The sequence below is a fragment of the Bubalus bubalis genome, chromosome 5, assembly GCF_019923935.1.
Source record: "Bubalus bubalis isolate 160015118507 breed Murrah chromosome 5, NDDB_SH_1, whole genome shotgun sequence".
NCBI lineage: Eukaryota > Metazoa > Chordata > Mammalia > Artiodactyla > Bovidae > Bubalus > Bubalus bubalis.
Genome location: NC_059161.1, coordinates 9,386,597 through 9,400,114, shown reverse-complemented (window position 1 = coordinate 9,400,114; position 13,518 = coordinate 9,386,597). Strand labels below are relative to the sequence as shown.

The window sequence follows — 13,518 nt, the reverse complement described above, 5'->3', positions numbered from 1 at the left end:
CAAATAAATTGTAGTATATCCATACAGTGGAATATTTAGTCAGTTCAGTCACTCAGTCACGTCCAACTCTTTGCAACCCCATGTACTGCAGCACGCCAGGCCTCCCTGTCCATCACCAACTCCTAGAGCTTGCTCAGACTTAACGTCCATTGAGTTGGTGATGCCTTCCAACTATCTCATCCTCTGTCGTCCCCTTCTCCTCCTGCCCTCAATCTTTCCCAGCATCAGGGTCTTTTCCAATGAGTCAGTTCTTTGCATCAGGTGGACAAAGTATTGGAGTTTCAGCTTTAGCATCAGTCCTTCCAATGAATACCCAGGACTGATCTCCTTTAGGATGGACTGGTTGGATCTCCTTGCAGTCCAAGGGACTCGCAAGAGTCTTCTCCAACACCACAGTTCAAGAGCATCAATTCTTCGGGACTCAGCTTTCTTTATAGTCAAACTCGCACATCCATACATGACTGGAAGAACCATAGCCTTGACTAGATGGACCTTTGTCAGCAAAGTAATGTCTCTGCTTTTTAATGTGCTGTCTGGGTTGGTCATAGCTTTTCTTCGAAGGAGCAAGCATCTTTTAATTTCATGGCTGCAGTCACCATCTGCAGTGGTTACTGGGGTTCTGACTAGGAAAGGTGCATTTTTGTGATTTTGTAACATATCTTAGTAAAATTTATTTTTAAGTAAAGGAATACTTCTTTTGTATTGAAGGTGGAACAATGGATTCTGGTTTTTTACCCTTTTATTAGGTCACTTTGTCAAAGACTTTAAAATCATCATGCTTTATTGTGTGGTGTAGTTTTCCTTAAAGTTCATCATATAAATGAGGTTTGGTTCTTGTCTTAATGCAACTTAAGAGGTAGTACAGAGTAGGGAACAAAGCTTAGGAGCCAGCCAGATACTCATGCGCTTAGAGCTAGGAGTGAGTAAATCCCTTATGACTCACTCCTAGCTGTATGAATATAGACATGTGATTTCATCTCCCTGAGCCTCTTAGGCATAAACTGTAGGTAAGTAATGATGCCTGTCTCTTAAGAGTGGTTGTGCTGGTGAAGTGAAAAACCTCTATAAAGTACCTAGCTGAAGTACCCTGCGCATAGTAGGCATTAAAAGGATAATAAGGGAGTGATAAGAGTAGTATTAACACAACATAGTTAAGTTACCTGTATTGCATTTTCTAATAGCCCTGTTGAAGTTTAGTTAGAATGCAGTTTTGCCACCTCTTCCCATTTAGAAATACTTCAAAAAATATCTTTGGGTTTGAGGCAGTAGAGAGAAAATTGAAGAAATCTGGATCAAACTTTTTCCAGCATGTTCCATATGGTAGCTCTCTGCTGACCATTCTTGAGCATTTCACCTGCTTGCTTTGGCTTCATGCCATTTTCCCTGCTGGGGAATACCCTCCACACTTTTCATCTCTTCACATCTTATCCTTGCTACTTGTGTAGTGATTTGTCCAAGATTAATGTCTTCTATGACATTCCTCAACTCCTTCCATAATCTGATGACTTGCATATCTTTATTGCTTATTTGGCCCTTGTCTGCTGGCTTGATTGATAGTTACCTTTTCAGATATCTTTTGTCTGTTTCACCTCATGGCAGGAACAATTTTTAATTAAACATTTTTCATCTAGCTAGCAACCAAAGTGATTAAGACTTGTATAATTTGAAATCAGGTCTGGATTTGCATTCCAGCTTGTCACTTATTGTGACTGAAGGCAAATTACTTCACGTCTCCAAGCCTCAGTTTTCTCATCTGTGAAATGAAAATAACAGTGTCTACTTCATTATTTTAAAGATTAAATGAGTGTGTGGAAAGTACCTGACACATTTTGACATTAAATTACTGTTTTCGTTGATTCATTGATACTATTTTTGACTTCAGTTTCCAGGAATATGGGTCTACAGGAGCAGCCCATGCTGATAGTGAATATGAGAGAAGAATGATGTCTGTATATAATCATGTCTTGGAGGAGGTGGAATCTCTCAATCGGAAATACACCCCTGTTTCTTACATGGCAAGTCGCATTGGTTTCATTGAGGTGTTATTATGTGGAAGTGAGTTTTTGTCTGTCTCTGGCACTTACTGTGTTGTGACTTCAGCACGTTAACGTCTCTGTGCCTGTTTTGTAACAGGGTTAGTACAGTACTTGCGGCATGGTAGTTGTGAGGATGGTAATCTGTGAAAGCTGCTACTTAACACATCTGTAGTGGCTACGTAGTCACACAAACATGTCAAATCTGCTCTACCAGAATGCAGATGAAACTATTTTTCCCCCTTTTTAAACTGTTTAACTGAGATTGCAGTTGTTCTCAACCTTGGCTACACTCTAGAATCACTCTGGAAGCTTTTTAAAAAATACATCAATATCCAGGCCCCACCACAAACCAGTTATCTTTGAATCTCTGCGAGGCCCAGACATTAGTATTTGTAAAAGCTCCCAGGTGATTCTATCATGACACGAGGGTTAAAAACCACTGGCCAATTAAAACAGAAAGAACTGGGCTTATTGTCTGACTGTCAGTAGATCAGCTCCTGCCAGGCGATGCCCGTGCTGTCCTTTAGTACACCTGGCCACTTAGCCTGCTGAATCTCTGGTGCCTTTGGTTCTGTTGAGCACCTGCTCTTTATCTCCTGACTTTCCAATCACAGAAGACACTTGACACTCTTACCCAGATTTCCTCTTCCCTGTCTGGCCATTTCTCCAATGTCATATTCAACTCAGGTTCCTATAAAAAAAATAGACATAGTAGCTTAGCAATGGCCATTTTCTCAGAGTTCTGCAGGCTGAGAAGTCCAGAATCAGGGTGCCAACCAGCTTGTTTCGTGGTAGGGCTCTCTTGCTAGCCTGCCAGCTGCTTTCTCGCTGTGTCCTCAGGAATTGGAGGGAGAGGAGGCTCTGATGTCTTTTTCTCTTCTCCTGTCACGGGGACCCCACCCTTATGTCCTCATCGAAACTTAATGACTTCCCAAAGGCTCACCCTCAGATATCAGCACATTAGGAGTTAGGGCTTCAGCATGTGGGTCTGGACACAGCAGCACATTCAGCCCGCAGCGCTGCCTTTGAAATTCACACCCTGGAGGCGTCCCTTGCGCTGCCCACACTGGGTGCTGATATCCCCTGCAGCTCTCTTCTGTCTCCTGCTCTCCTCATTCTGAACTCGTCATTCATCAAGTGTTTTAGAAAAAATTGACAGGATGTGTCTTTAAAGAGTCAGATTAGATATCAAGGTTAGAGACTCTGCTTTACACACTGCTTTCCACATTAGATTGTCAGTACGTATGTGCTGAATTGAAATGACATAGGTAGCTGTTTGATACTGAAATTGGTTGCTAAGGAAGGTTGTAAAGATAATCTTTGTAGGAAATAGACATATTTGTGTGAGACATTGGTTAAAATATTTTCGTATTTCCTCTAAGCTCCACCCTAAGAAGTTAAATAAATGCCACACAGTAACTTGAGTTTGATACATTTGAATCCACTGAATATAATGGAAGAAATGGGAATTTTCTGCTCAGTAGGTGTGCAATGTAAGAGAAGACCCCTCGGGTCAAGTTCTACTGCTGCCAATCAGCAGATCATGATTTGAGGCACATTTCTAATATCCTTTTCTGTGATGTGGAAAAATACCTACCTCATAGAGTTTTTGTGAAGTTTAAGTGAGATTATGCCTAATGCCTATCACATTGTCTGGCCCAGCATAAAAGGAGTGGTTACTAAATCTTGATTCCCTTTCCAAATTGTCTTTTATAGATTTGGTACTTTCTGAACCCAAAATTCAGTTCAACAACTATTTATTGAATCCTAAGAATAGAAAAATGACAAAGAGGATCTTCCCTCAAGTTGTCCATAGTCTGATAAGAAAGAAAGATTCTGTAAGCAAATACAGTTCCTGTGCAGTGATGGAGCTCTGTGCAGAGTAGAGCTGCGGCACAAAAAGGAGAGGAATTCCCGCTGAAGGGTGGGGAAAACAGGTGAGGTGCGAGCCAGAGAGAAGATGCGCTTGCATGTGGGTTTTCCAGGCAGGTAAGGAAGTGTGGAGAATGCGAGGCAGAAGACGATATGTTCTAAAGCAGAGGCAGAAAATAGCATGATGTCTCCTGGGAACAGTGTGTTACTGCTGCAGTATAATGTCCAGGCTCGGGACTAGAGAGGTGGTGGGCAGAGGCCAGATGACAGAAGGCTCTGAACACAGTCTTCAGGAGTTTGGACCTTATCCCCTAGGCAGTGGGGGCCCTCTTTAGGAATTTTACATGGGGGTGGGAGAGAAGTGGTTAAGCTAAAGACTGTACATTATGGCTCCATATAAACAGAACAGGTCATGGCCTGGAGGGCATGGAATTAGAAGAAGGGTGGTTACAAGACTTTTGCAGTAATCCAAAGTAAGGGCCACACTGATAAAATGGGAGTAAGAATGAGAAGAACAGATACATAAAGATTATTCAGGTGTAATATTTTCAAGGCTTGGTTTTGTTTTGTTTACTTTAAATCAGATGTGAGAGGATGCAGACATGACTTCTGGGTTTCCAGCTTAGAAGACCATGTGCACAAGTGGTTGATACTTTACTGAGACAGAATACAGAGGGACAGTGGGAGAGGTGAAGGTTTTGTTTGTAAACCTGTCAAACCTAGAGAGTTGGATAATAGGTCTGGTGTCAGAAGGAGATAGACTGCGATGCATGAAAGTTGTCATGACATAGAGATTTTTCATGTCCTGGGAGTGAAGAAAATTGCCTGTGAAGAACAAGTGGACCGAGAAGACAAAAGGACTGACGTGTCAACACTGAAGGAACAAGCAAAAGAAGAGAATCTTAGGGCAGAAGATGGGAGAAGGGAGCAGGCAGAAAAAGTGAGGGCAGGGGCCGTGAAGGGGCATTTCATGGAAGAGGACCATTATCAGGTGCTGCAGAAATGTCAGAAAAATCCAAAGGCTGAAAAGTATTGGGTTTGCAATGAAGAGAGTATTGGAGATGGACTAGTCCTCCTAGCAGGTTACTAACCATGCCATGTGGTTATCATACCATGGGATATGAGATGTGATTTCACATCTCCAGACTGGCACGTTGACAGTTACCTGCAACTACGTACCTGTGGGGTGGGCCCAAGGGCTGTAAATCTCTGACCTCAGCAGGAGTGATTTGACAGATGTATGAGTTCCTAAGTGTTATCTGTGTTAACCTACTTGGTGTGTACTTTTGTAATAATCATGAACATTTGAAGTTTTTAAACTTCTTCCTGAAAGTAACTATTCATTGATGAACTTTGGAAATTTATTTTCACTTCATTTTTCTTTTTTTTCCCCCAGCATACAGCTTGCCTCTGCAATGCCATCATCTCTCTGCTGAAAGTTCCTCTTTCATTTCAGAGATATTTTTTCCAGAAACTTCAGTCTACCAGCATCAAGGTAATATAGGAAGAACACTCAGGTTTAATGTAGTTTAATACTTTCTTCTGAAGATGACAGGGGGCAGAACTCTGTTTCAGGATCTTACCTTTGGTTTAGATAAAACTTACACTCTTCAGTTGTAAGCCTTTCCTTCATCAACTGATTTAGGAGTTAAACCTTCTCTCCTTTCTTACCTGACAGCACCCAATGCAGTGTGATAGGCATTTGGGTACCTGGAGTTCTGACCTGTCTTCAAGAATGATTTGAGTGGTATTCATCATAGTAGCCCACAAGGATCTTGAGCTGAATCCATGTCTAATCAGCCTGTTCAGACCCAACTTAGAATGAATCAGGTCCAGTGAAACATTACCAGCCCTACCTCCAAAGCATTTTTGTCTGTGAATAACAAGTTTTGAGGAGCTGGTCAGTGAGTAGTTAAGCCACTCAAAATTTAAAAGCTGTTTTGATTCAAAAAATGAAATTGTTGGGAAAGAGGGGAATTGTCGCTTTGAAGAGATTCCCTGGATTATCCATATCAATAAATGTCTTCAGTGTACTTTTGGATCCGTTTGAATGTTTTTGACTGCACATGATAGAACATTCCATTTCAGAATGACATGAATAATAAGGAAAATTGATTATCTAGATAAGAAGTCCTAAAGGCACCATGTCTCCAGGGTTGATTAGTTTAGTGGCTCAACAACATTATCAAAAAGATCCAATTTCTTCCCTCATTTTATTTAAGTGAGATTTGAGCTTTCTATAATTAAAGTGTATTTAGGATTCTTAATATGTTTTTGAAAGAAAAACTAGTGAGGTTAAAAATGTCTTTGGCTTAAAAAAAATTTCATTGGAAATTGACTTTTTTTTTGGAGGGGGGAAATTGACTTTTATACCATGGTGACTTGGTGGTGTATGTAATCCTAGAATTTTGGAGTCATTTGCATTTGAATTTAGTCTATTTAAAATTACCTAAGGCCAAAGAGAGCAACTGAACATGAAAATTTCCATAGTGTGTTTCCCTGCTGGAGTTGGTTCATTGTCAAAGAAGTGCCCCACCTCAGAAATTGGGAGAGAAGGGCCCTTACTGTTCTCTAATCCTCTGTTCCCCTCTGTTGGGGGTAAATTCAAATAAACAAAAATTGGTATTTTAAAAAAGGTGCTGGGGATAAGGAACTGTAGACTTTAAAGGTACAACTGTCTGGTCGTCCCAGCAGTCAGGTCATTAAAGGGGGATGTGTGTCTCTGTGTGCAAATACCATTTTAATCTGTGATCAGCGAATGGCACAGGTGTGTTTGTTGGAAGGAAGCTTGCTTTCAGTTGTGAGCATTCATTTTGGTGTTGGCTTTCCAGCTTGCCCTGTCACCGTCCCCCCGGAACCCTGCAGAGCCCATCGCGGTCCAGAATAACCAGCAGCTGGCGCTGAAGGTAGAGGGGGTCGTCCAGCACGGGTCTAAACCCGGACTCTTCCGCAGAATTCAGTCCGTCTGTCTGAACGTGTCCTCCACGCTGCAGAGTAAATCCGGGCAGGACTACAAGGTAATGTAGAAAAGAGGCAGAGCTGTGATGCGGGTTTTATCAACTCACTGATGGAAGTTTTCCATGGTTAAGCAGACAGTACTTCACCTTCCAAAGGACACAGATGGACGTAAGTTAAAAGCACGTATTGTGGTGTGAGGGAGCTAATCAGCAACACTTCTCTTTTCCCTGCCTGAACCAGTTGACAGACAAAGCATCCAGGCAGTGGGGTGTCACCCCTGTTAGAGCTGGAGGAACCTAGCTCAGTTCCTGGCAGCAAGGACTGCCTAGCCTTGTAGCTCTGAATTGCATTCTCCCACCAGCCTCCACCACTGGAGAAGGCAATGGCACCCCACTCCAGTACTCTTGCCTGGAAAATCCCATGGACAGAGGAGCCTGGTGGGCTGCTGTCTATGGGGTCGCACAGAGTTGGACACGACTGAGCGAGTTCACTTTCACTTTCATGTTACCAGCCTCCACCAGTACACACAAGAGCCTGCCCCTGTGAAACTGGGAGGAGCAGTACCCTGAAGCCCAAAGGAGAAGGGAGGGAGAAGGTGCTTAGCACCCCAAGTCCAGCCCCCACCCCACAACCTACCAATCGGTAGTGTTCACCTTCTCCCCTAGACACAGGTACTGTTCATCTAATGAAAGGTCCCTCCACATGGAGGGAAGCATCAGGAGTGGGGAATAACTTCTCCCTAACCCTTTGACCCCAAAAGAACACATCTGTTTGTTTTTCCTTTAAGTAAATTTTAGCATGTTCAAAAAAAAAATTACTATATTGATATGCAATGATCAGATGAAGTAAAACCTCTTGTTAAGGATTTAGACCTAGGAATGTGCTGCTTTGAGAAATCATGAGGTAGATTAGCCAAAATCATGCTTACTTTGTTAGTCAAAGCTAAGATTCTGAATCTGTGCCCATGAGACACCAACGTTCCAAATGTAAAATGTTCTGTCTTTATAGACATCTCTTGCCAGTTGCTTGGAGATTTATTCATCGTAAGTGGAACAAGGGAACACGTGCACAGTTGTGTGAACAAAGTTGTTTAAATGCCCAAATGGGTTTATTTGTCTGCGTCCGTGAGCTGAGGTCCAGAGCAAGGCAAATGGGGTATCAGTAAAGATGTAAAAACAGCCACGGGAAGGTCTGGTGTAAGCCATCGCTGCTTTCCTTACTTTGGTGACTCTCCTTCTGGGGGCTCTGTGCCCACCCTGAGAAGCCTCCATCTTCATTCCCTCTCTCTCTCTTGACTTCCATGGCATAAAACGCAGCACCTTATGTGGCCACTCAGTAGATGTGTGGAGAATAAGGAAAAAATCATTTATTGTGTTTTTAGTACAATTCTCTTATGTTGCAGTGATCTCTGTTGTTACTCACAGAAGATCATAATGAGAATTTACAGAGTTAGCTTATCCTTGTCTGCAGCTCTTTGCTCATTTTGAGTTTGAAAGAACAGTGGTGATTTCTGTTTTTAAAAAAACATACATTTAAATCGAGGTGTCTTTTCATTGTTGACTTTCCTCTCAAGAGACATTGCTGAAAGTCAAGAAGCTGATGTTAACAAGCCAGGTGGTACATGATTGCTTTGTAATGTTACTTGTAGTGAGGTTGCAGCTTAAAATGCATCATCCATTTAGAGGGATCAGGTTGCCTCCTAGGCCTATTTCTGGTCCTTTTAAGGAAGTTCTTGTTTGGTGGACATATTCTTTAGGGAAATAAACATCCTACATAATTTGAATGTGCAAATAAAAAACAAAAAAGGACTTACCGATAACTCTAAGATCTTGAATTGGTTGTCAACTTCATTTCATTAATGTAACATCAGTGTCTTTGGAAAACTGACCTCATGATAACTGCCTGCAGAGACCCAAAGCTTCAGGGCACATTTATATAATTAATCATACAACAGAAACATAGAGAAATCAGGTCAAATATTCATTCTGATTACCTCTATATACATTCTTAGAATTAATGTCACTCTTGACATACTTCGTCTTGGGTACAGATAAGGGTACATCCACAGGTGTTATTCTGTTCTGTGAAGGACAGAGGTTTGAATATCTAGCTAAATGAGTGAACCAATGTGTTCATAATATAGTAATCAATATGTTTCATAATATATTATACTGATAGTCTGAACAAGACACTGATTTGTTGGGACTTCCCTAGGAGTCCAGTGGGTAAGATTTCACCTTCTAGAGCAGGGAGTGCAGGTTCGATCCCTAGTCAGGAAGCTAAGATCTCACATATCTTAGGGCCAAAAACCCAAAACATAAAACAGAAGCAATATTGTAACAAATTAAAGACTTTAAAAATGGTCCACACCAAAAAAAAAAAATCTTGAAAAATAAAACAGAGTCAATTTGTTAAAGGAGGAATCACTACTAGCTAGGATTTGGAGAAACTATATATTTACTCAGCATTATGTTGTTCTTCTGTCTTCTAGATTTTAAACTCCCTGAAAAAGATGTTTGCATCCTCTTTCTTTAGAATATCTCTTCACAGGGTAAAGAAAGATGGAAATTGGGTTGGGGTTAATCGAGCAAGTGTATGGGGAAGAGAACTTTCTCTTTTACCCTCAGGGTCTCCAGCTGGGCCTAAGATTGAATTGACATGAAGGCAGATTAACAGGAGAAAAGCACGCCAGTTTTATTAGCATTTTACATATATGTGGGCGTCTTCACAGAAGAATGAAGACCAAAGAAGTGACCAGGACAGAAAACTTAAATGCCTTTTTTTAGACACAAAAACAAAATATTTTTGACAAAATGACAAGACAGAGGGGTTTGGGGCTAGAGGCAGTAAGTCAAGGAGACTGTAAGGCAGGGAGATGTCTTGGGACAGTGCAGTGAGACCGTGGAAGGTGAGGGTTCTCTTCAGAGGCTGGTTTATGCAGCTCTGTTTCAGTGATTCCCAGGCTCTGGTGCTAAGGATGGTCTTCTGTTCCCCGTGCAGGGAGGTTCCCTTTCTCATGGAGAATTTGACGTGTGTTTTAGGTTAAAAAAAGGAGTGTTTGGGGCAGGTCAGAAAGCCCTTTCTGTATCTGTTGTTTTTCAAGTACCCTTAACTGCCTCAGCAGCCTACTTGGGGTGGCATGTTCTGAACTCCGTCACAAAACAGACGGCCAGCGTGAGAAGGTAGAGAGTGAGAAGGTAGAGGCAGCCCCTTCTGCTCAAGGACAGGGAGGAGGCATTGTCGCCTGATGATGGAGCGTGGAGGCCCTGGAGTCAGCCTGCCGGGGTTCAGATGCCCGCTGCCCCACTCGTTAGCTGTGTGACCTTGGAGAAGTTACTCAACCTCCCTGCCTCAGTTTCCTCATTCATGAAGCATGGATCGTATTAATACCTACCTCTTGGTTGTTTGCAAGGGTTAAACAGTATTCTCTTATCACCAGGGCTGGCTCAGAGCATGCCCCTCTATGCATGTCAGCTGTTGCTCTCATTTAACAATGTTTTCATTCCAGATACCCATTGACAATATGACCAATGAGATGGAGCAGCGGGTTGAGCCTCATAACGATTACTTCAGTACTCAGTTTCTGCTGAACTTCGCCATTCTTGGCACGCACAACATCACGGTGGAATCTTCTGTGAAAGACGCCAACGGTATCGTGTGGAAGACTGGTCCCCGCACTACCATATTTGTGAAGTCCCTGGAGGACCCCTACTCCCAGCAGATCCGCCTGCAGCAGCAGCAGGCCCAGCAGCCGCTACAGCAGCAGCAGCAGCAGCGGAATGCCTACACGCGGTTTTAGCCACGCAGCCGCGCACTGCGGGCTTCCCGGGGACGGATCGCTTGGGCTAAGATAGTTTGCTTTTTCTTACGGATTAAGATATGAACGTTAGAATGCGGAATCCATTTATTCATCGGTTTCTGTAATGTAACATTCTTGGGGAAAAAATTTTTTTCTTAAAAATTTAGTTTGAGAAGTAATTGGGGTCCTAACCAGAAAGATTTTTATTTTTTCCTGACTTCTTCTCCCACCAAGCCCTTCATCTCATCTTTAACACTTTTGTTGTTTTGCTATGATTGCGTTTATTGTGGCTGAGCCTTTTCTTTTTCTTTCAGTAAAAGTCCCATATTGGGATCATTGAATTACTAAATTTGACTGCTTTTCTACCAAAATATATCACTTGCTGCCTGACATAGACCTCTAATTCTGAGCTGGGCCTTGGGAAATCCTAGTTCTGATCAGTAGGTGCTGGGTTTACTCAGGGTATAGAAACAGAGTCCTCCCCTAGTTGGTTGGAATTGAAAGTGTCCCCTGAAACATCTGGTCTTGTGGGTTCTGGGCGTGACTGGTCTGGCAGCATTGAAACATCCTGCTGTATTATTTCAACTATTTACCTATCTTTTCCCTGCTAAAGCAATCTTAATTTATTGTTTTAGCATTTAATTGACCCAAACAGCAGCTAAAAATTAGATAGAAAGATTGGAAATTAATAATTTGTTTTTTCTAATATGTGTGTGATTATATATAGTACAGACTTTTTGTTTGTTTCTTAGAGTGAAAAAATCACCCACATTTAGTATCTTAATATTTTAAATTAGGAGGGCAGATCCTTTCCTTTGATTGGTTAAGTTCTTCTTGGCAAGTTAGGTAATGCTAGACTTGATTGTCTAGAAATTGCAGTCTCTTTATAATACAACCTCAGTGACTTGGAATGCTCAGGGAATAGATGTTTTTGGTTAGGCCAGAAAACCCCTTTTTTTTCTGTTTCAATACTGGTTGAAAACCATTATAAAAGTAATAATAATAGACTTTCTTGTCTGAGCACGGTGTCCTAGATGTCATTTAACTGTTCCTTCCTGATTTGGGATCAGTCAGTGCTTTGGGATCATGATTTCTAGACATCAGGGATCAGAAGATTGCAGACATTGCTGATATGGGCACTTGGGCCAGAAGCTGCTCCCAAGATGAAGCGCAGGGCACATTCCTGGGAGTTTTCTTTTAAAATAAATCTCTCAAATTTCTTTGCTCGTCTTGCCTTTTTCTCTTTAAAGTTGATGTTGGCTTAAAGGAGGGGTAGAGTTTAAAGGAAAGAATGAATTTACGGGATTTGTGTGTATGTGTAATGTGCGTGGGGGGTGGGGGGCGGTGCGCATGGAGCTGGTGAAACTGATTGGCAGGTAACTCGGGTCCCTCTAAGATCTCTTGGCTTCATGAGCAGTTGTCCCAGCACAGCACTTCTGCCAGTGGCCTGGGCGTTGTCATAAAATGTGTGTAAATCCACCGTGTCCGATGTGCCTGACGTGCTTTAGATGCAGCCCCGATGCACACAGTGCACAGGTGTGACAGTGCCTCGGAACGCACGCCTGGAGACTTAGCGGAAGAGAGTGGGGGTGGGTGCGGAACCGCTCGGCTATCTATCCGGTGTGGTGGAGCCTGGGTTCCCCTGTGAGCACTGGTGAGTGAGCCCAGTGGCCTGGGCAAGTCATGTCATTTCTCTAGACTTCAGTGTCCTTGTCTGTAAAATGACTGGATTAGAGGGGACCTCTTGACTCCAGTCTGCTGCTGCTGCTGCTAAGTCACTTCAGTCGTGTCCAACTCTGTGTGACCCCATAGACGGCAGCCCACCAGGCTCCCCCTGTCCCTGGGATTCTCCAGGCAAGAACACTGGAGTGGGTTGCCATTTCCTTCTCCAATGCATGAAAGTAAAAAGTGAAAGTGAAGTTGCTCAGTCATGTCGCACCCTCAGCGACTCCATGGACTGCAGCCTTCCAGGCTCCTCCATCCATGGGATTTTCCAGGCAAGAGTACTAGAGTGGGGTGCCATTGCCTTCTCTGTGACTCCAGTCTAGAGTTCAGTTATCTAAAAAACTAAAGACCAAAAAATGTTCCTTAAATTGGGGAAAATCTTTTTTTTTTTTAAGTGGCTATTTTTAGAATGAAACTTTACAAAATGAAACTTTCACGTTTCTGATACCATTTTGAGGCAGAATTGTCCAGAAAAGAAGCAAATTTTGTAAACCAATTTGCCCAATTCCTGTATTTTATGTTCTTGAAAGATAGTCTTTTGATAGCTGTAGTTATGAATGCATTGATTTGGTGTACTATAGGGTTGCTGGCACAATTGGAAAGGAATTACTAAAATAAAAACAAATCTAAATAGTTTGGAGTAAAAAGTAACTCTGTGAAGCAGAAAAAGAGGCTATTTTATGTCTGTTAGAATCAGATTTGGGACACTTCGATTTTACGTTTGGTATAGTATCTACTGCATTTTTGGCATCAACTGTTAAACAGATATTTAAGGTAAAAGGAAACTGTTTATAATTTCAACACTACACTAATAAATGAAAGAGAATACTCAAGGAGAGATGCAGAAAATTGTGGAAAGATAAACATGCTGGTTAAGAAGTGAACATGTTCCCTGTTAAGAGTAACATAGGGCACTGGCCAACTGATCTAGGAAGGCAGGACTGGTTTTTCTGTGTTTATTGACTTTGCAATGTAACCTGCTGGCTAAGAGCCCAACCTCTAGAGCCAATCTGTCTAGTTCCAAATTCTAGCTCTTATCTAGATTGGTGGCCTCAGACAAGCTACTCAATCTCTCTGTACCTCGGTTTCCTTATTCCCCAAATAGGGAAGCATAATAATGCTTTGTGG

The 13,518-nt window shown here is 42.2% G+C and overlaps 1 protein-coding gene across 2 annotated transcripts in view; it reads left to right on the top strand.

The window, feature by feature from the left end:
• Positions 1-11,885, top strand: part of INTS7 (integrator complex subunit 7) — an 88,500-nt gene extending 76,615 nt beyond the window's left edge. Inside the window, exons 17-20 of one of the 2 annotated variants that reach the window (XM_025285434.3) lie at positions 1,883-2,015; positions 5,305-5,403; positions 6,740-6,925; positions 10,375-11,885. In XM_025285434.3, the coding sequence (XP_025141219.2) occupies positions 1,883-2,015; positions 5,305-5,403; positions 6,740-6,925; positions 10,375-10,665 (709 nt within the window). In that variant the 3' untranslated portion in view covers positions 10,666-11,885. Of the gene's footprint in view, positions 1-1,882; positions 2,016-3,752; positions 3,974-5,304; positions 5,404-6,739; positions 6,926-10,374 lie in introns of those variants that run through there. The other variant, XR_003109359.3, reaches the window with a different exon arrangement.
• The last annotated feature ends 1,633 nt before the right edge of the window (positions 11,886-13,518 follow it).